The sequence below is a fragment of the Bidens hawaiensis genome, unplaced genomic scaffold (genome assembly GCF_021521415.1).
Source record: "Bidens hawaiensis isolate Kalapana, Puna unplaced genomic scaffold, B.hawaiensis_p1.1 tig00035957_1, whole genome shotgun sequence".
NCBI lineage: Eukaryota > Viridiplantae > Streptophyta > Magnoliopsida > Asterales > Asteraceae > Bidens > Bidens hawaiensis.
The window spans coordinates 146,021-169,478 of NW_027496270.1; the positions used below are offsets into that span (position 1 = coordinate 146,021).

At 41.2% G+C, this 23,458-nt stretch overlaps 2 protein-coding genes and 1 non-coding gene across 3 annotated transcripts in view; all 3 read left to right on the forward strand.

The window, feature by feature from the left end:
• LOC143588035 (pectin acetylesterase 7-like) overlaps positions 1–16,157 on the forward strand; it is a 36,142-nt gene extending 19,985 nt beyond the window's left edge. The window contains exons 3-11 of the mRNA XM_077069155.1: positions 14,572–14,651; positions 14,750–14,836; positions 14,965–15,089; positions 15,198–15,258; positions 15,338–15,391; positions 15,488–15,565; positions 15,655–15,760; positions 15,835–15,977; positions 16,068–16,157. Coding sequence (XP_076925270.1) covers positions 14,572–14,651; positions 14,750–14,836; positions 14,965–15,089; positions 15,198–15,258; positions 15,338–15,391; positions 15,488–15,565; positions 15,655–15,760; positions 15,835–15,977; positions 16,068–16,157 — 824 coding nt within the window. The remainder of the gene's footprint in view (positions 1–14,571; positions 14,652–14,749; positions 14,837–14,964; positions 15,090–15,197; positions 15,259–15,337; positions 15,392–15,487; positions 15,566–15,654; positions 15,761–15,834; positions 15,978–16,067) is intronic.
• TRNAN-GUU (transfer RNA asparagine (anticodon GUU)) lies at positions 4,361–4,432 on the forward strand. Its single transcript has one exon. It is a non-coding gene; the product is annotated as a tRNA-Asn (tRNA).
• Positions 16,158–19,366: 3,209 nt separating the features above from the next.
• Positions 19,367–21,264, forward strand: LOC143588041 (mitochondrial import inner membrane translocase subunit TIM17-2-like). The gene is made up of 2 exons (XM_077069158.1): positions 19,367–19,387; positions 20,555–21,264. Exon 2 carries the CDS (start codon positions 20,560–20,562, stop codon positions 21,235–21,237), a length of 678 nt encoding a protein of 225 aa, XP_076925273.1. The 5' UTR covers positions 19,367–19,387; positions 20,555–20,559; the 3' UTR covers positions 21,238–21,264.
• The last annotated feature ends 2,194 nt before the right edge of the window (positions 21,265–23,458 follow it).

The following is a 23,458-nucleotide window of genomic DNA, read 5'->3' on the forward strand; positions in this document are numbered from 1 at the left end:
AATTTGTTTTCCCTTTTTCACATCTTGCGCATTTCCATTCATCTCTTTATGTTTGCTTGTATAGATATAAGATATGCTTGCACGTTAAAATAAGAACAAGGTTGTAAGGAAATTATTTACTTAACCATAGTCCTATTTTGTAAGTGGTTTCGCAGTATCTTGTTTGTGCTGACACGCGCTATGACTTTTCACTATTCCTTTTTTGCGCGTCGTTGTCGCGCGTTTTTTATATGGAATTATGAGTTTTAGCCATTACATGTCAGCATGTGTTACTCAGATATCCACTATGATTCCGCGCGCGACCTCGACCTGAGACCTTAACAACTATGATTTGGCATGTACTTTGCCTTAGTTGTGTTTAGGGATTTTTATGATCAGGCTGCGCGGGATGTAAGATGGATGTTTGTGAGTGTTTTGAGCTAAGGCTCTTTGTTTTGGGCTAAGGCCCTGACGTTTTTAGAGTTAAGACTCGTTAACGTGTTTGAGCTAAGGCTCGTAGGTTTGGGCTAAGGCCCTGACGTTTTAGAGTTAAGACTCGTTAACGCGTTTGAGCTAAGGCTCGCGCATGTATGTTTTACTTCGTTTTATTTTGTTTTGAAGTCAATATAGTGTTGTCATATTGCTCCAAATTAATAAAGGAAGTGTGAAACATGTATGCAAAGGTAATAGAACAAATATCGAAAGATTGCGCGAATCATCATTCATGATGGCTTAAAAGCCTTGATTACATATTTGAATTTTTACATGAAGCATTTTCTAAGCTGTGCTGCGTTCCACGCGCGCGGTATCTTTTTTCCATTCAAATCTTTTAAAGTGTACACGCCTTTCCCCAATTCTTCTGAGATTTGATAAGGTCCTTCCCAATTGGGTGACATTTTTCCTGGGGGTATTGCGCGGCTAGCTTCATTGTTTCGAAGGACAAAATCATTTTTCTTGAAGTGGCATTCTTTAACGCGCTGATTATAATATTTTTCCAGCTTTTTCTTGTATTTGGCTTCATTGATGATAGCCGCTTCTCTGCGCCCTTCAAGCAAGTTGAGGTCCAACCTTCTTTCGCGCTCGTTATCAGTCTTGCTCATCATGAGTACCCTATGGGATGGGCATCCAATTTCTGCTGGAATCATAGCCTCTGTCCCATAGGTTAGGCTGAACGGGGATTCGCCATTGCTAGTTTTGCTTAATGTCCTGTGCGCCCACAGGACATTAGGTAACTCTTCGACCCAAGAATGGGATTCTCCCTCCAACCTTTTCTTCAGCCCATTTAACAAACTTTGATTCGCGCGCTCCACTTGGCCATTCCCCTGAGGGTGGTAGACCGAAGTGAAGATTTGGTTGATGTGCAATTCTTTGAGCCAGCTGGATATCTTCCTGTCAGTGAATTGTTTGCCATTTTCGCTCACAATTTCCATAGGAAGGCCAAAACGGCAAATGATGTGGCTCCAGATAAATTGCTTCATCGCCTCAGCTGTGATTTTTGCTAGTGGCTTGGCCTCAACCCATTTTGTGAAATAGTCTACCGCCACTACCAAAAATTTCACTCGCCCTTGCGCTTGCGGCAGGGGCCCCACAATATCAATGGCCCATTTGTGGAAAGGCCATGCGGAGGTCACTGGAATCAAGTTGTTCTTTGGCCGCATGGTGTTTGGCGCGTAGCTCTGACATGCCTTGCATTTTTGGATTTCTTTTAGCGCATCCAAGTACATGCCTGGCCAATAGTAGCCTGAGCTCATTGCCTTGGCAACCACCATGCGCGGGCCAGCGTGTATTCCGCAGATTCCTTCGTGAATCTCCCTAATCACATAGCTTGCTTCTTCAGCATCCAGGCATTTCATGAGCGGTCCAAGATAAGAGCGTCGATATAATGTACCATCAAGTAGTTCATAGTTCTGCGCCTTGTGTCTTATCTTTCTAGCATGTGCGCGATCGTCCGGTAACTTCCCCTCCTTCAGGAATTCCATTATTGGAGTTATCCAGGATGAAGGGGTTGTATGAATTACAAGAACAGATTGCGTTTGCACTGACGGGTTGCTCATCACTTCCACCCTGACATCTTTGCCAAAGTGATCAAAATTAGTTGATGCCATCTTACTCAACGCGTCAGCGGACTTGTTTTCGCTGCGCGAGATGTGTATGATTTTGAAGAAGTCAAACTGCTCAACGAGCTTTTTTACCTGCTCTAGATATAGAGGCATGGTGTTCTCCTTGGCATCATAAAGGCCATTGACCTGTGCAGCTACCAAGTAAGAATCAACATGGGCCTCTAGCCTTTTAATTCCAAACTTGCGCGCAATGCGCAGACCAGCCAGCAGGGCTTCATACTCAGCCTCATTGTTGGTACTCTTGAAGTCCAACCTAATAGCATAAGTATATTCATGATTATCAGGGTCCACCAGTTTGAGGCCTGCGCCGGACCCTTCGCTGTTGGAGGCTCCATCAGTGAATAGCCTCCAAACATCTTCTTCATCATTTGCTCGCGGAGGGTCTACCTCGCGCTGAGCTTCTTCAATCTTTCCCTCTGGGATTTCCGTGATGAAATCCGCTAAAACTTGACCCTTTATTGCTGGACGGGGCTTATAGGTGATCGTGTGTTCACCTAATTCCAGCGCCCACTTTGTCAGCCTTCCGGAGAGCGCGGGGCGTCGCAAGACTTGCTGGATGTTGTAACCTGTCAGAACTTCAATAGGATGACCATTGAAGTATCTATGAAGCTTGCGCGACGCGTGTGTTAGTGACAAAACTAACTTTTCCATGATGGAATAGCGCGTCTCAGGGTCTGTCAGCACCCGACTCACATAGTATATTGGCGTTTGGTGTAACACCCCGACCAAAGGCGGATTATACATCGGGGCGCCACATATTGTTTCATTACTCGTGACACTATTGGGTGTCAATATTTAATAAATACATTTATTCGCGCACGCGCAAGGTAAACACAAGATAACATAAATCATCATAAATCAATATATTATAAATCATAATATTCGAACAGCAAAAACTTGTCTTGATACATTTTAATCTAGGTCCAAAATAAAGAAAACTTCCTATGTGTCCACAAGCTTCAGAACAGCTACAGCAAACCTGAACATGTGTTAAAATAAACGTCAAACACTTGCGTGTTGGTGAGAAATCAAGTTTAATACAATACATAGATAACAATAAATCTGCGCGCAACACGTGTATGTCTGGTGTTTAACAAGGGTGCAATCAGATTGTGATCAAGCCTAAATAGATCATAGCTCATAGTTCATAGTTCAATCCGTGCTCCCAATTGAGCACAAAAACGAGAAAACATCTGTGCAAGTGTAAACATAGAAAACCGTAAACGATAGGTCTCCCGTGTTCATCTAATGGATCCATGAAAACTTCGGAATAGGCCGAACAAAGCGGTTAATGATACACACATACAAATAAACAGCCAAGTAAACGTCCTCAACACATGGGATACTGCGCGACTAAAGTTCATAAACAAGTTTAAGACTCAAGTTTGTACGAACACATGAACATCCCAAAACATTAAAAATAAAAAGGGATTAGGTACGAGATTACTCACTTGATAAACGATGCGGTGTAAGATAAAGCAAGAACCAACTTTAAACAAGCACAAGTTAACCTATAAATAAGATTATTGTTTTAATGATTTGTTTTAAGTCTTGATTATAAGTTAGCATAATTAATAAGTAAATTATTATATATAATATATATTACCGGAAAAGCAGGGTAGAACAGGGAGGAAGACGGAGGCAGAGAGGAGGCGGCAGAGAGAGCAAGGAGCAAGAGAACAGGAGAGATTAAGTGTTTTGTGTGTGTAGTGTTAGGAAAAATACTATTATTATTTATAGAGAAACCCTAGGGAACACAATCCCTAGAAAAGGGGAAAAAGATCTCAAAAAGTAAAAGATTCCAAAAGCAAAAGATATCAAAAGATACAGCTGCAGGGGGCAAGATAAAGCTGACAGGGAACAGTAAAAAGCATGGGCGGATCAGATAAAGGTACTGGTCAAGCATGGCAAAAGCAGATCTCAAAAGATAATGTCAGTCACTTTTTCTGCCAACCAATGGGGTTGGTGCGCATGCTGCGCCGAAAGTAACTTTTCAGACAAAGCAGATTAGGTCAACAGCACCAAAGATAAGACAACACGAAAGCAAACGGCTAGATTAAACAGAAGAAAACTCAAAGGGTTAAACGCGAAAAGGCTCGAGCGCACGCGCGAGGGTGAAGGCTGACAGAACAAACCTTAGCGCGCCGCGGGAAGAACTACACTACGAAGAAGTTCCGGGAGTTACGAAGGAAGCTTCGAGCTCATATTGGTCATGGGTTGAGAACGGGAATGGAACTCTATGAGATCGAATCTCCCGTTGTTCCTCAGTAGCTCAGTGGTAGAGCGGTCGGCTGTTAACCGATTGGTCGTAGGTTCGAATCCTACTTGAGGAGATTTGAAAATCGCCGTCAACACCCCGGTGTAGGTCCGGGATACTCCTTTGTTCCATAGCCCTGGGGCTATTTACAACTATCCAATTAAGAATTCTCAGATGTACTAGTACTAGCAGTGCATCAAAGATGCAGTCATCGATTCTACCGCCGCGGGAAGAATTACCATTCATAGCGCGCCGCGGGAAGAACTACCATTCTTAGCGCGTCGCGGGAAGAACTACCGTTCTTAACGCGCCGCGGGAAGAACTATAATTCTTCGCGCGTCGAGGGATGAACTACGATTCTTAGCGCGCTGCGAGAAGAACTACAAATCCTTAGCGCGTCGCGGGAAGAACTACCGTTCTTAGCGCGCTGCGAGAAGAATTACAATTCTTAGCGCGCTGCGAGAAGAGTTCGTCTCGCGTATCGCTGTAACAGGTGGTCTTCACGCAGGATTCCTTGTAAGGGGTCTGGCGCGTGGAGCTGCGCAGACAACCTTAGGCGGGAAGAAACAAAGGACAAAAATAAGAGAAGGGGGGTTCAAGGCTTAAGGGCGGGACGGCGACAAGAGAGAGAAGGCGGAGAGAAGGAGAGGGACGGGACTGCGGAAAGAAAGAGAGAGAAAGAGGCGGGAAGGAAAATATTTTATTATTATTAAAAGTAAAATATAAGTATAAATAAATATTAAATCATGAAAGAAAGAGATCGGGTCAGAGAAACGGGTACCTGGGTCGGGTCGGATCGGGGCAGATGTCACAGTCTCCCCTACTTTAAGAAATTTCGTCCCGAAATTTATCTCGAAGTAGGTTGCGCAGAGAACAGGTGCGGGTACTTGATCTTCATTTGATCTTCCCTTTCCCATGTAAACTCTGCTCCGCGCTTGGACTCCCAGCGAACTTTAACAATAGGGATGCGACTGCGCTTGGTTTGCTTAACCTCGCGATCCATAATCTCAACAGGCTTCTCAACGAAATGCATAGATTCATCAACTTGAACTTCATCAAGTGGAATGTGAAGGTTCTCGTCGGTTAAACACTTCTTGAGATTTGATACATGGAACGTTGGATGCACATTACTGAGCGCGGGCGGCAGGTCAAGTCTGTAGGCAACTTTTCCTACACGCGCGAGAATCTTAAATGGTCCAACATATCGAGGAGCAAGCTTACCTTTCTTCCCAAAGCGGACAACACCCTTCCAGGGCGACACTTTGAGGAGAACAAGATCATCAACTTGAAATTCGAGAGGCTTCCGCCTGCGATCTGCGTAACTCTTCTGTCGGCTTCTGGCAGTCAGCAGATGATCACGGATCTTGGCGATTTTATCGGTTGTCTCTTGAACAAGTTCGGGTCCTGTGATTTGAGTTTCACCCACTTCGCTCCAACAAATCGGGGAGCGGCACTTACGACCGTAAAGTGCTTCAAATGGGGCCATACCAATACTGGAATGATAGCTGTTATTATAAGAGAACTCGATCAAAGGCAGGTGTGAATCCCAATTACCTCCAAAATCAAGAACACAAGATCGGAGCATATCCTCAAGAGTTTGAATAGTTCGCTCAGACTGACCGTCAGTCTGGGGATGATATGCCGTACTCATGTCCAAGCGAGTTCCTAGCGCAGATTGGAGAGATTTCCAAAAGCGAGATATAAAACGGCCATCGCGATCGGATATGATGCTCAAAGGAGTACCATGGCGGCAGACAATTTCCTTGACATAAAGCTGCGCGAGTTGCTCGACACGGTAGTTTTCACGAATGGGCAGAAAGTGAGCAGACTTAGTCAAACGATCCACTATTACCCAAATGCTATCATGTTTGCTTGCTGTCAAAGGTAACTTGGTAATAAAGTCCATCGCTACACATTCCCATTTCCACGTAGGAATTTCTGGTTGTTCGAGCAAACCAGATGGGCGTTGGTGTTCAGCTTTTACTTTAGAACAAGTCAGGCATTTAGCTACGAACACAGCAATATCCTTCTTCATACCGGGCCACCAATAAGTTATGCGCAAATCCTTGTACATCTTATCAGCGCCGGGATGAATAAAATATCGAGATTTGTGCGCTTCACTCAGGATATCAGCGCGAAGATTCTCATCAAAGGGAATCCAGATGCGATTGAGATAGCAGAGAATTCCACTCAGATTAGGGACAAAGTGCGCTTCCGCGCCACACGCTAACTCGGCGCGAAGATTACCATTACTGATGGATGCGCGCTGCGCGTCACGAATACGCGATTCAAGGTTGCTTTGAATCGGCGCGAAGTGAAGCTGGGTGCGCGGCAAGATACAGTTAAGCTGGCAGGGTTTTCGGCTGAGCGCATCGGCTACCACATTAGCCTTACCAGGATGATACCGGATCTCACAATCGTAATCGCTGATGAGTTCGTTCCATCGGCGTTGTCTCATGTTAAGTTCCTTCTGATCAAAGATATGCTGAAGGCTTTTATGGTCAGTGTAGAGGATACACTTAGTACCATAAAGGTAGTGTCTCCAGATCTTCAAGGCAAAAACAACTGCACCAAGTTCGAGATCGTGAGTTGTATAATTCTTTTCATGAACCTTAAGTTGCCTTGATGCGTAAGCGATAACCTTGCCTCGTTGCATAAGAACACAACCGAGACCTTGGTTGGAGGCATCGCAGTACACGACAAAATCTTCATTACCCTCAGGTAACGCAAGGACAGGAGCTTCACACAACAAACGCTTGAGCGTTAGAAAGGCTTCTTCTTGCTTCGAGCCCCAAATATACGGTTTACCTTTGTGCGTTAGAGCTGTTAAAGGCAATGCGATCTTTGAGAAGTTCGAAATAAATCGCCGGTAGTAACCAGCTAAGCCCAGAAAGGAACGGATCTCGGAAGGAGAGGATGGCGTAATCCAGTTCTTGATTGCTTCAATTTTGGATGGGTCGACATGAATACCCATCTTGTTAACAACATGACCAAGAAACTGTACTTCATCAGACCAGAATTCACACTTGGAAAGCTTAGCATAGAGCTGCTCGGTTCGAAGCTTCTGCAACACCAACCGGAGATGTTGCTCATGCTCGGCCTTGGTCTTAGAATACACCAGAACATCATCGATAAACACGATCACGAATTTATCCAAGAAAGGCCTACACACCCGATTCATTAGATCCATGAAGACGGCGGGTGCGTTGGTTAAACCGAAGGACATGACCAAGAATTCAAAATGGCCATAACGAGTTCGAAAAGCAGTCTTCGGAACATCTTCATCGCGGATGCGCAACTGGTGATAGCCAGAGCGGAGATCGATCTTGGAAAAACAAGAGGCACCTTGGAGTTGGTCAAAGAGGTCGTCAATACGCGGTAAGGGATACCGGTTCTTAATAGTGAGTTTGTTCAACTCGCGGTAATCAATACACATGCGAAACGATCCATCTTTCTTTTTAACGAACAACACCGGAGCACCCCAGGGCGAAGAGCTAGGGCGAATGAATCCTTTAGCTGTCAACTCTTGAAGTTGGCTTGCCAATTCTTGCATCTCAGCGGGCGCAAGACGGTAAGGAGATTTAGCTACGGGGGAAGCACCAGGGACAAGATCAATACGGAACTCGACTTCACGAGCGGGAGGGATACCAGGAAGATCATCAGGAAAAACTTCAGGGAAATCACGCACAACAGGGATATCGCGAAGCTTCTTTCCTTCATCGGGTTTAACCACATGGGCTAGAAATGCAATACACCTTTTCCGCATGAGCCTTCGGGCTTCGGCGCAAGACATAAGTTTAAGACCGCGGGAGGGTTTTTCGCCGTAGATATGAAGATCACCATTTTCTCGAGGTATGCGAATCAACTTCTTGGCGCAAATAACTTCGGCGCGATTCTTCGAGAGCCAGTCCATACCAATGATAACATCAAAGCTCCCAAGAGGCATGGGGATGAGGTCGATCAGAAAATCGTTTTCGTTAAGGTTAAGCGTGCAATTTTTAATCACAGAGTTAATTAAAATAGTTTCACCATTAGCCAATTCAACTGAAAAATCTTCTTTTAAGTTATCGCGCGGTCGCGCAAGCTTCTGCTCAAAGGCGCGAGAAATAAAACTTCGATCGGCGCCAGTATCAAAAAGTATAGAAGCATAAAATCCGTTAAGCAAAAATGTACCATTAACTACGTCATTATTCGCTTGCGCTTGGTGCGCGGTTATATTAAAAGCTCGTCCACGCGTCACTTGGTTTGAAATCTGGTTCACCGGATTCGCTTGTGTAATCTGAACTTGTAGCCTTGGGCACGCGTTCCGGAAATGACTGGGATCACCGCAGTTATAGCACGACCTGGGTCGTGGATTTTGGTAGGTTGGTTGTGGGTTCTGCGGGTAGACTGGTGGTGTTGGCGCAATTGGGTTGGCGAGAGGGACTCTACAGTATTCGGCAGAGTGACCAACGCGGCCACATCGGTTACATTGCCGACACGGGGTTTGGGTTGGGTGGTGAAGTCTACAGGTTGGGCAAAAGGGTTGATTTCCTGTGTAAGGTTTCTTAGGTGGCGGGGCAGGGAGTGCGGGATTGGTTAAGGCATAGTTGTGGACTACAGGAGGTGTTGGGTAGGTTGACAGTGGGTTAAGCGCGTAAATTGGAGGTTGATAAATGGGTTGCTGGACAATGGGCGGGTTGGTAAGCGCATAGGCCTTGCGCCTGCGCTTGAGGTTGTTACGGTTCGAGGGTTCAGGTTTGGTTTTTGTTGGTTCAGGGGCAGTCTTGGTGAGTTTGGTCTCTTCTGTTCCCCGCAGGAACAGGGTTCCTGCTCTGACATGGTTGTCGCTGAGCACAGCGGCCAACTCGATGGCGTCAGAGAGGGTTACTGGGTTTCTGGCCCATACAGAATCTTGAATTTCCATGGGGAGACCCCCAAGGAATTTCTCTATGGCTCGGCGGGAAGGGGTAACAAGGTGAGGGACAAGCAGGCTTAGTTCATGGAAGCGCGTCGCGTACTCGCGCGCTTCGCCACTGTATTGCTTAAGATTCCAAAATTCTTCCTCCAGGCGCTTAACTTCGTTGGGAGGAGCAGAATTCTCGCGTCAGAATTTCCTTGAATTCCTCCCAGAGCATGTTGGAAGCAGTTTCTGCGCCACGCGCATGAGCTACTCCATTCCACCATGTAAGCGCTCTAGATTCCAGGACACTGGAAGCATATAGGGTTCGTCTGTCTGAGGGGCATTGGGTGTGGAGGAAAGTGTTTTCTATTTTCTCAAGCCACTGGAGCATCACGGTGGCTCCTTCAAGACCTGTGAACTTTGGAGGGTTACCCGCGTTAAAGGATTTAATGTTGTAACCAGAGGTGTTGGTATTGTTTTGGCTCAAAGCTTGGGCTATTGCGGCGGCCATTTCCTGGGAACGTTGCTGCGAGCGTCTGCGCGAGGCTTCTCTCTTCTTGAGTTGGCGACGAGATAGCGGAGGCATTCTATAAAAATTTTTAATTTTAGTTAATATCTTGGTTTTAGCGCAAAGTATAACCTCGAAAAGCTTGGTTTCGCGGAGTCAGTTACTGTCAAAAGTTAAAGTAAAATAAATGACCCTAGATGCAGACTTAATAAAGGTAACAAATTCGAATCAAGAATCGACAATCATGTATCACCATGACTTTCCGAATTCCCAATTTAAAATATACGAGCAAACGAGTATTGGAGATTGACGATTCATGTATCACCATGACTTTTCAATCCTCGATATGAAATACACAAGAAAATGAGTATTGGAGGTTGACAATTCATGTATCACCATGACTTTTTCAAGTCTCCAACCTCAGAACATAATCGTAAATGGAAATTGAAAATCAACTATTCATGTATCACCATGACTTTTCGGATTTTCAAACCCAACAAACGAATATGTAAGAAAAATCAATAAAAATCGAAATTCAACAAAAATCGAAATATCGCGAAATAAAACATAAAATCATATACTGCGCAAGCGCGAGCATATTCATAAATAACGAGTAATTAACAATAAGCGCGCAAACATGAGATTTCTCTCATACGCGAGAAGGGACTCTTAGGTATTCTAGGCCGTTACGTCTAACCACCTATCCTAAAGTCGACGAGCTCTGATACCAATCTGTAACACCCCGACCAAAGGCGGATTAACATCGGGGCGCCACATATTGTTTCATTACTCGTGACACTATTGGGTGTCAATATTTAATAAATACATTTATTCGCGCACAGCGCAAGGTAAACACAAGATAACATAAATCATCATAAATCAATATATTATAAATCATAATATCGAAACAGCAAAAACTTGTCTTGATACATTTTAATCTAGGTCCAAAATAAAGAAAACTTCCTATGTGTCCACAAGCTTCAGAACAGCTACAGCAAACCTGAACATGTGTTAAAATAAACGTCAAACACTTGCGTGTTGGTGAGAAATCAAGTTTAATACAATACATAGATAACATAAATCTGCGCGCAACACGTGTATGTCTGGTGTTTAACAAGGGTGCAATCAGATTGTGATCAAGCCTAAATAGATCATAGCTCATAGTTCATAGTTCAATCCGTGCTCCCAATTGAGCACAAAAACGAGAAAACATCTGTGCAAGTGTAAACATAGAAAACCGTAAACGATAGGTCTCCCGTGTTCATCTAATGGATCCATGAAAACTTCGGAATAGGCCGAACAAAGCGGTTAATGATACACACATACAAATAAACAGCCAAGTAAACGTCCTCAACACATGGGATACTGCGCGACTAAAGTTCATAAACAAGTTTTAAGACTCAAGTTTGTACGAACACATGAACATCCAAAACATTAAAAATAAAAAGGGATTAGGTACGAGATTACTCACTTGATAAACGATGCGGTGTAAGATAAAGCAAGAACCAACTTTAAACAAGCACAAGTTAACCTATAAATAAGATTATTGTTTTAATGATTTGTTTTAAGTCTTGATTATAAGTTAGCATAATTAATAAGTAAATTATTATATATAATATATATTACCGGAAAAGCAGGGTAGAACAGGGAGGAAGACGGAGGCAGAGAGGAGGCGGCAGAGAGAGCAAGGAGCAAGAGAACAGGAGAGATTAAGTGTTTTGTGTGTGTAGTGTTAGGAAAAATACTATTATTATTTATAGAGAAACCCTAGGGAACACAATCCCTAGAAAAGGGGAAAAAGATCTCAAAAAGTAAAAGATTCCAAAAGCAAAAGATATCAAAAGATACAGCTGCAGGGGGCAAGATAAAGCTGACAGGGAACAGTAAAAAGCATGGGCGGATCAGATAAAGGTACTGGTCAAGCATGGCAAAAGCAGATCTCAAAAGATAATGTCAGTCACTTTTTCTGCCAACCAATGGGGTTGGTGCGCATGCTGCGCCGAAAGTAACTTTTCAGACAAAGCAGATTAGGTCAACAGCACCAAAGATAAGACAACACGAAAGCAAACGGCTAGATTAAACAGAAGAAAACTCAAAGGGTTAAACGCGAAAAGGCTCGAGCGCACGCGCTGAGGGCGAAGGCTGACAGAACAAACCTTAGCGCGCCGCGGGAAGAACTATTATCCTTAGCGCGCCGCGGGAAGAATTACCATTCATAGCGCGCCGCGGGAAGAACTACCATTCTTAGCGCGTCGCGGGAAGAACTACCGTTCTTAACGCGCCGCGGGAAGAACTATAATTCTTCGCGCGTCGAGGGATGAACTACGATTCTTAGCGCGCTGCGAGAAGAACTACAAATCCTTAGCGCGTCGCGGGAAGAACTACCGTTCTTAGCGCGCTGCGAGAAGAATTACAATTCTTAGCGCGCTGCGAGAAGAGTTCGTCTCGCGTATCGCTGTAACAGGTGGTCTTCACGCAGGATTCCTTGTAAGGGGTCTGGCGCGTGGAGCTGCGCAGACAACCTTAGGCGGGAAGAAACAAAGGACAAAAATAAGAGAAGGGGGTTCAAGGCTTAAGGGCGGGACGGCGACAAGAGAGAGAAGGCGGAGAGAAGGAGAGGGACGGGACGGCGGAAAGAAAGAGAGAGAAAGAGGCGGGAAGGAAAATATTTTATTATTATTAAAAGTAAAATATAAGTATAAATAAATATTAAATCATGAAAGAAAGAGATCGGGTCAGAGAAACGGGTACCTGGGTCGGGTCGGATCGGGGCAGATGTCACATTTGGATCCCCTTGCGATCCACCAATAATACTGCGCCGATGGCGCGGTCTCCAGCTGACAAGTACAATGTAAGGGTTTCGCCAGGAAGTGGAGCTGTGAGCGCGGGCAGCTTTATGAGACATTCTTTTATCTCACTGAAAGCTTGCTCAGCCTCAGGCGTCCACTTGAATTGGCTCTTCTTCAAGCAGTTCCTCAAAGTGTTAACGAATGGAGTAGATTTGCTGGCGTGGTTCGCTAGGAACCTGTTGATTGACACCAATCTACTATTCAGCTTCTGAACCTCTTTCATGGTGGTTGGTGAAGGCATGTCAAGGATGGCTTCCACCTTTTCAGGGTTCACCTTGAAACCATCCTTAGTGACCATTACACCAAGAAATTTCCCCTCTTCCGCGCCGAAAGTACATTTGCTCGGGTTGAGCTTCATGTTGAGCCATTCATTCGGATCATTTGTTTCTTCTTCTGGACCCATTGATCCTTTCAGTTTCGCGCCGGCAAGATTTTGTAACGTGAGATCGTCTGGAGGAGTTTCAGTCTGGCCGTGAGGGGTTGTGATGAAGGGACGGTTACTGGTGGTGCGCGTAGAATCACGCGGCACCCTCAGAAACTGCTGTCCCTCATTGACACCCTCACGTTCAATATCCTCCAGAGCTTGATCAGCGTTACGAACGCCAGAAACCATGGTGATTGATTTTTTTTTATGTAGATCTGATGAGATCTGATTGCCGTTTGTAACAGTGGATGGCGCCAATGAAGAAACGTGGATCTACTCACTGGTAGCAGATCTACTTTCCTCAGGTTTTGATTGTACTATTTCACCGATGGTTCTTCTGGATCTATGTTCTTCCACCTACAAAATGAACAGCGCCGTTAACTTACCCCTCAGAAAGGGACAGAGGGGTCCTCTTTGGGGTAACCCTCCGGCGTGAGAATAAGTATATGTAGGAGAAGATAATAATGTGAGAGTAAGGGAATCTGGAGAGTATTGCTTAATAGCTGAATACTGTATGATTGTGTGACTGTGTTTTTGTATGTCTTTCCTTGTGGAGTTGATGCTGTATTTATAGTGCTAGGGTTTCCACTGATTGAGCTGGGACCAAATTAGGGTTTTGTTGGCCTCCTCCAATCGATTTGCGCCACGTGTCCTTGGAGACACCTGGTGCTTTTTCATTGGTTATAATCACGTGGTAACCCATGAGTCATGCTGAGCTGTCCACCTTTCATTTAGCAGCTGTCAACATCAGCATATCCTTATTCCTTAAAAAGATGCCTTCTGGAAGGTTGTCTGACGTGCACAATCAAGGTTGCCCTAATCCTGATTTGGATAAGGACGAGGTTGATTATGTGCATGTGTGATATGCGCCCATCCTGAGGATGCGCGAGGTCTTCTCTTTATTCTCACGCGCAGATATTTCATGCGCAGATGTGATACGCACAAGCATGTAATACACGTCCCGCGCAGATGCCCCACGCGCAGCTGCGCCATGCGCAACTGTGATATGGGTGGGCATGTATGATGCGCGAGTATGTGATATGCGCCGCGCGCGGATGCGCCACGCACGATGTGATATGCATAAGCATATATGATGCGTGAGCATGTGATACGCGCGAGCATATGTGATGCATGAGCATATGTGATGCGTGAGCCTATGTGATGCTTGAGCATATGTGATATGTGCAAGCATGTGATGCTTGAGCATATGCGATATGCGCTGTGCGCATAAGTTTTGGCTTTGTGCCTTGATAATATCTTTGATTTCTAATGTCTTGTATATATCTTGTGGGTTGACCCGCCCCGCTCGATGTTGAAGCGGGTACATACCTCTTCAGTGTCATACAGTAGAAGATTGTGTTAAAAGAAAAACGTTGAGCTACGGATTGGGATCTTCAAAGTTGATGTCGGAATTGCACTTCACAGGGCTTTTGAGCAATCAACAAGATCAAAATCCTAGTACCCATTTGACCTAACCATAAATACTAAACTTAGCATATATTCAACTTTTAAGGTTTCTTTTAAGTTTAATGTTGAAACATTTTATTTTCAGACCTCTATAACTGGAATCGGGTGTACATGAGATATTGTGACGGGTCATCATGTACCGGAGATGTGGAAGAAGTTGATCATGTAAATCAATAAATCTTACACTTTAAACTATATACCCAGCTCAGATAATCTTAATTATAACAAAGTACATTTTTTAATATGTTACCCTTTCAATATAGGCCAACGAACTATACTTTAGAAGTGCAAGGGTGTTTAATGCCATTGTAGAGGAGCTAATGAGCCTTGGAATGAAGGATGCACAAAATGTAACTTGCCCTTCTTCGGTTAATTAGAAAAATATTATTATACCTTTATAACCTACCTTCATAAACCATCGATGGGGTAAAGTGTATTAATATTTTGTTATGGTGTACAAAAATATGTGATATCATAGGTTCTTTTCTCTGGGTGTTCAGCTGGTGGTTTGGCTTCAACATTGCTTTGCGACAAGTTTCACGGATTCTTCCCACCAAGTACTAAAGTAAAATGCATTGCGGATGCCGGTTATTTTCCTCATGTGTAAGCCCATTGTTTTTTCTCTTTCAAATATGCGCACAAGTATACATAGAGCTAGAATTTATCATTCGCAACAAATATGATTGTTTTCTAATGCAAATGTTTCAACAGGAAAGACCTATCTGGAGAGTACCGTTTTGAGCAATACTTTGACAAAATCGTCACCTTACATGTACTCCATCTCTTTCTCTAGGCTCAAAGACTTTACTTTTATCTTTTATAAACAATGAATCAGTTTTCTATCATTTTAGGGATCGGCGAATAGTTTACCATCCGGATGCACTTCAAATATGAAACCCGGTTTAGTAAGACCGCTTATCGATTTAATTCGGCCATTACTCTTTGTTTACTTGTTTAAATCAAAATTGTACTAATTTTTCAAAATTCAATTTCCATTGCAGTGTTTCTTCCCTGAATTCACTATGCCTTACATCAACACACCTATTTTCGTAGTAAACTCGGCTTTCGATACATGGCAGGTTAGTTCTATATATGCATATATTTCGTGACATTCGATCATAACATGTGCATTGTCTCTCATTAGTTGTTTTACCTTAAACTTTTCAAGGTAGCCAACATGTTTGCAACAAATGAATCCGATCCCAATGGTGAGTTCACTAAGTGCAAAAATGATCTGAAAGAATGTTCGACATCGCAGCTTCAACGACTCCAAGGTGATAAATGCAATTACCTTATTTCATTCTTGATATAACATTTTCATGACATTGTTTTCCCATTTGCGCTACAGAGTTCCGTTCAGGATTTTTAGGGTCGATTAATTCGGTTACTAAGAGTCCAACCGAAGGACGGCTTATAAACACTTGCTACACTCACTGCCAAACTGATGAATCGACGCGGTTCGCAAATGCTACGTCGAAACTAGGCGATAAGGTAAAATGCATTGGCTATAGTGTATCTTAAACATAGTTATTGTTTCACATATATATATATATGTTTGTTCTAAAACGAGAGGTATTGCAGACCATTGCAGAGGGAGTTGATGATTGGTATAATGACAGAAGCGAGTTCCAAAAGATAGATACCGAGCATGTGGATCCACACTATTGTTAGGCTCGCTATGTTTGAATGTTAATGATGACATTATAACTTATGAAATATGTTATTATAATTGAAATCACCCGTTAAAATACAAGTCCATTTGTTCACTGTTGCATTCAATTGGTATTAGGCCTAGCCAAAGTTTTTTTCTTCATCTTATTGCATCAACCTTTTATTTATTCGTGGGTCGAGAATTCCTTTGAACGAAATTTATTTTTCATAAAGATGTCATTCTCACAATTGGAATACACGTATTTTTCATCTGTCGATTTTATGTGTGTGTGAATGTGATTGACGAACAAGCTAGACATAAGCACTACACGAACGGGTGAAATGATAAGCGCTAAATGGTGACCTGTCTTTAGCTAAAACCAATACGCATCTCGTGAGTTGAGCGCTAAAGTGTTTCTCCGCCATTCTATTAACGGCGCCAGTGCATAGCTACAATTGATATATATGTAAACAATTGATAATCCATGACAGTTGGGAAATTAATTTGCCACACCATTCAATGCCAAAATTATTAAAATAAATAAATTGTCTATATATATAAACCTTTATTTATTTTTAACAATACACTCACAATTCACTTTGTAGTTCTCACATATTTTATAAAAAAATGGATCGACTATATCCAACGATTTATCTTTTTTTGGGAGGTGAATGATGCGGTGATAATTAAAGTGATTTCAATGGGGGTAAAACTTTTTATCGAGCATAGGCAAACATCAGTACATCACAATCGGAGCTGCTTAGACGGCGACCACCACTATAACGGAATCTTGTGGGGGCTCATAACCGGTTGATGCAAGATTATTTTATTGAAAAACTTTGTATGATCATGTTTTGTTCTGATGCCGTTTTCGTATGGGTCGCCAACTTGATTTAAAAAAATAACTAATAAAATGATAAGTATTAATTGCAATTAGTTAAAACGGCTACACTTGATTTAAAAAGGACTTTAGTGAATTAATTTTTATCTGCATGGCGTCTATGTGTCATTTTAACTAAACAAGTAGTTAAAACCACTACGCATGGCCTAAGAAGTGGGCGCCAATTTTTAATGAGAATTGAAGTTTTAAATAGAAGATATTGGTCTATTACTATTGGCTTAGAATCCTCCCACACCAATCGAGATTCTCACACATTATTTTTTTTTCTATACGGTTCATTAGGGCTATACGGTCATATAGAACCTGAATCTTGCAACTTTGTGTCGGATGTTTGTCGCTCATTGCTTGTCCCTATACGGTCCATATAGGCCTATACGGGCAGTATAGACAATTTTTTTAACACAATTTTAAATATTAATACGTTGATATCTTAAATTTTATGTATTAAGTACATAACTACTTGGCTAAGCAAAATATGATATTTTAAAATAGAATAAATTGTCTATTAATAATTACATAACATACATGGCTAAATAATTTGTAGCTGTACCATGAAAACATTCGTTTAAAATTATATTATAATACACTTTATAATAGTATATACACAATAATCAATCCATGATTAAGCAAACAAGAAAACATTTGGCCAAAACATACTGATAACCATCTCATACAGTCGTTTTTCGACGGCGCTTAATAGTGGTCAAAAGTAGGCTGACTTTTTCTGCAAAAGTTTTATATACGGTCATATAGCCCTATACGACCGTATAGGTTTTATGGTGTGTCAGGGAGCAATACGAGATATTAAACACCTATATTGCTCGTATAGGTTTATACGGTCGTATAGGTTGCAAAAAACTTTTTTTTTTGTCCCTGACAGTCATGCGTAGCCTACACGGCTCGTATAAGCCTATACGAGCCGTATAGGCACGTCTAACCAGATGAAGGTTGGTGTATGAGGATCAAATCTCTTATTTAATGGCATATTGCTTAGAAAATTTCATGTTTTATGATTTCTTTTAGGTAGGATTCATCAGGGCCGCCTGGGGGTGGTGTCGGGCGTATCATCGGCCAGGGCACGTTATTTTTAGGGATCAAGATTTTTTTGTACATATTTTCGTATATATACATTTAAAATATAAAACTTATAAATCTTTACCATCTAATAATTTTTATGCCCAAAACTTTTTTTTATCAATAATCCATTTAATCAAGTTTAAATTATTAGGCCAAAACTAAAAACTAAAAAATATATATTAAAACGAAATGCAAAATAAAAGAAATAGTGGTTGATTGAAATTTTTACTTGGCTCCTTCATTCTTTGTGAATGCTGAACAACAACCAACCCTGCCGACCACTATTGTTTGTTCGTCGTTGACCACCAGGCTTCTCCGCGTTTGACCAAGCAAGCCACCAAGGACCAGGGTATGTTTTTTTCCCCAATGTTAGGAGAACTTCACGAATTATCGGTTAGTCATTAGCTGTTACCGTATTTGATTTTAATAATATATTATTCTATGTTTGTTATTATAACATCAAGTGCCGTTTAAAAAAATTAGTTTATATATTAGTTGTTAGGGCTACGAGACTCTTTATTTCGGCTTGACCGAGGTATTTAAATACTTGAAGACAGTTTGGGATTCATTAATTTTATTGTTTGGTTGAATCATGAAACTAGGGTTCGTGCATCAAATTTGGAGATTTTAATACTGGTACCGGAAACATTGATACTGAAAATCCTAAATGAATACCGACCGGTTTCACGGTTTAGGCATTAATATGCTATTGTCAAAACTTAAACTCTAATTCACAAGTTCAGTTTTCAAGCTGTCCAAAAATAAAATAACCAAAATACAAGTTCTCCATAATTAATCACATTGTCCAGAATTTAAGCCTAAAACATGGCGGGATACCGGATTTTTAGTAAAGTTGAGCTAAATTACACACTAGCATCTTATAGTGGGCTAAGACAAGAAGCCCAATTTTTAAAACATATGATATATTATAAATAATTATATAAATCTAATATCAAAAAATAAAATTTGTATATAAACAAATCCTACGGTCCGGTCCGGTTTTTTACGGCCGGTTTTCAATAAAAACCGCAAGCCAAACTATTCATTGCGGTTTGAAAATTTTGAAGCCGACCGACCGACCGAATGTAAAAAAAGAACCGACCGCGAAGCCAAACCGATGACCGGGGTTTCGCGGTTTTAAACTATGAACACCATAATCGTACCGATGTCGTTACTGTAACATATGTGGCCTATATATAGCAAAGCAAAAGAAAACTCAATATCTCCGTACTAATTCGCCACACACTTGACAATCTCTCCGGCGACGAGGAGGTAAATTTTTAGTACTCGTTAATTAATTTTTAATTTAACGCTAGCAGTTGGTCCAATTGCTTGTTGATTGAGCTAATTACACTACCGTCGTATGGCTGTTATATCTTTGATTACATGATTGGGGATCTGTAGATAATATATTAGGTCAAGATTTTCAAGTTGTAAAATCAACTCTCTGAAAAATTAGGGGTTTTGGTTAAAGCTGGTTTGTTATTCCCAATTTAGCTTCCAAATTATTTTCCATGAATTCTGGCCTCGGGTTTTTCATGAATATGTGCACGGTTTGGTTTGGTTTGGACTAAAACGGACCAAACTAAAAACTGAAGCTTTGCTTTCTGAGTTATTGAAAACCGTTTGGTTTTGGTTTTCGGTTTGGGTTTGATTCGGTTTCGGTTTCGCCATTTGAGCTTGAAAGTTTTGGGTCGAAAAACATTTTGGCCCAAAACAATGATTTTGGGCCTAAATCGTTTCGTTAATTAGTAACTATCTGATTATTATATATTTGGGCTCAAAATTTTAGTTAAATATACATTTGAGTTTAAAATTTACTAATTTTTTCTAAATTACTTGAAATAAAAAATAAAATATGAAAATCTATAAATTTTTGGGTTTGATTTGTGCAGAAATGATTTTGATCAAAGGTGTGCACGGTTTGGTTTCGGTCGGTTTGGACTACAACCAAACCAAAAACTGAATCTTGGGTTTCACTGTTCGGTTTTCCGTTTTTTGGTTTGGGTTCAGTTTCAGTTTTGCCATTTGAGCTTGAAATTATTGGGTTAAATAATTTTGGGCTTAAATCATTTTTATTAATAACTATTTGATTATTTTTCATCTGGGCTAAAATATTTGAGTTGAATATTTGTAAAAATATAAATTTGTGTTAAATATTTGTTTACTTCTTTAAATCACTTAATATGAAAAGTAAAATATGAAAGTCTGTAAATTCAGTTCGGTTCGGTTTTTACTAGGTTTTTATAAAATCATAAACAAAATTGTCGGTTTTTGTTTCGGTTTGCTTTTTCCGGGTTCGGATTGTTTTTTTTTTTTGTTTTCATACGCACTCTTAAATTTGATGTAAGGTTAGTAATGTGCAAGTCGTATATTTAAGGTGTATATCGTTTTTAAGAGAAACTTTTTCTTAGAATGATAACATTTGTCAAATGGAAGGTTAAATGGGAACCCCGGAGACCTCTCGCGAACCATGTCCGGACCGAATACTAGATGACATCGGTGGAGCGTTTAGCATGGGTGTGGTTGGTGGTTCAGCCTTCCACTTCTTGAAAGGCACTTACAACTCTCCCAAAGGCGACCGCTTGCTAGGCGGGATTCAAGCAGTGCAGATGAATGCTCCACGCGTTGGTGGCAGTTTTGCAGTCTGGGGCGGCTTGTTCTCCACTTTTGATTGCACAATGGTGTATCTCCGCCAGAAAGAGGATCCTTGGAACTCGATAATAGCCGGTGCTGCCACTGGTGGGTTCCTCCAGATGCGCCAGGGGCTTGGTGCCGCCTCCCGGTCTGCGGCTTTTGGTGGTATTTTACTTGCTATGATCGAGGGAGCGGGAATCATGTTGAATAAGATCATGAGTGCACCTCAGAATCTTCCTCCTATGGTAGAGGCCATGCCGCCTAATATGAGCGGTGTACCGCCAGTTCCGATGGGCCATCTTTCTAATCAACCTCAAGTAAACATCGATAGTGTGCCTTCTCCATCATCTTCGTCGTCGTCATCATGGTTTGGAGGGCTGTTTGGTGGTGGAAAAGAGAAGGAACCCGCCCCAAGTAATGGTGCGAAGACACAGGTTTTGGAGAGCTTTGATGCTCCAAACCCACCTTCATTTGAATACAAATGAATAGGTACTATGAAAATCAGGAAAGATATTTGAAGCGTATTCATTTATGTTAAAAGCAAATGTTCAAGTGTAGGTTGTTTAACATGTTATGCTTTGACATAATGAAAGTTATCATGGTTTATCTAGATTATAATGTGCTCATTATATCAAAGTTGTATATTTTGCAATTTGGAAGCCAACGACTTGAGAAATCCTGAGGTTTAAAAGCTTATATGATATCCATTGCAAACTTGGTTAGTTGGTTTATGAGCTTATGAAATCACATCATGAATAACTTAGGACATGTTCGTAACGCTTTACTTTTTATAACTTTCCTATTCCTAATAATAATAAAGTAAGTTCTAACAAGTAGCCTTACATTATCATATGATTGAATTATTACATCCATTATTATGTATTTGAATAATAATAATAATAATAATAATAATAATAATAATAATAATAATAAATTAATTAATTGATTAAAAGCTGCTTTATCAATTTTCTTTATATCCATCAAAAGATGTCATGAAGCAACATCTGTATTTTATTGGATGGATCACACCTTCAATCAATTTTAGTTTGTTAAAAACAATAATAATATAATTAAAATTTTAATAAACATCTTATTATAGTTTTATACTTAAAAAGGAAAAAAAACTTAAAAAGAGGATGAGAGCATGTACACTGTTGTGAAATGTTTTTTTATTGAGTTGTTTTTGAGGGTTGTGTTATTAGGTTTAATTAAGTGATGAAATTGACTAATCAATATGATTATATTAAAATGGACAAATAATCCACAAAAGCATGCGTTATAGAGAAATGACGACAAATATTATCTCTCATGCTTTGTTCTCGAGGTCAGAAAATGACACCACGATCAGAAATTAAATAAAACAACTCTAACTTTTAAAAAATACAATAACTTAATCCGTGTTTAAAAAACAAAAATACATCCAATATACAAAGTTGTAGTTTAGGCATAATGCAAATTTGTAAACTTATATACACTATACAATAATCAAAATGAGATAAATTATTAATGATTATAAATGGGTTGGGTTGGGTTGGGTTGGGTGACCAAACCAATGGTTTTCAAAGGTTAGATGATTACAAGATGAGTGGGACCAAAACTACGAAATGGAGATGCATCCAAATTTCATATCCTCCTCTTACACCGCTTTTAAAACCTGGCAACGGGATTCGGCCTATTACAGTGGGTACTATATGGACTTATTGCAGTGGGTACTATATGGAGGCGTTTAGTTTCTAAGGTGGCTATGAAAGGGGCTGGCAAAGAAATAATCAAATACCTTAATGATTTCCAGTTTGGGGTTGGTGTGTCGGGTGGTGCGGAGGCCATATTACATAGCGCCAACAGGGTATTGAGTGAGCGCCATACTGATGGGTCTCTTGCAATGCTTACAGTTGATTTTTCTAATGCACTTAATATGGTGGATAGATCAGCTTTACTTCATGAGGTAAGGATCAGATGCCCTATTTCCTTGTGGGTGGAATTTTTATATGGGCAGCCATCAAGACTATATCTTGGGGATGATAATATTTGGTCCACCACAGGGGTTCAACAAGGAGACCCATTGGGACCACTTCTTTTTCCCTTGTTTTACACCCCCTTGTGTATCATATTCGAGACAATTGCAAGCTTCTTCTTCATGCATGGTATCTTGATGATGGGACAGTCATAGGAGATTCAATGGAGGTGGCTAAAGTGCTGGATATCATTAAGGTGACAGGTCCAACTTTGGGTCTTGAACTGAATATTAAGAAAACTGAGCTATTTTGGCCTTCTTGTGATGGTACGAAGTCTCGTGACGGTTTATTCCCTGCTGACATCGGGAGACCATTATTAGGGGTGAAGCTTCTTGGGGGAGTTGTTAGTAAAGACACCGGGTTTATTAAGGGTTTGGCAAAGAAGAGAGCTACTAATGCTGTTGATTTGATGCGTCTTCTCCCAAAACTTGGTGACCCGCAGAGTGAGTTACTTTTGCTTCGATCATGTATGGGTATTGCTAAACTTTTCTTCGGTTTGAGAACATGCCAACCTGTACACATGATGGAGGCAGCGGTGTTTTTCGACAAGGGATTGCGTGAGGCGATCGAGGACATTGTAGTTTGTGGAGGTCCTTTCTTTGGAGACCTCCAATGGCGACTTGCTTCCTTACCCATTAAGAATGGGGGTTTGGGGTTGTATTCGGCAGTAGAGGCTTCCTCTTATGCGTTT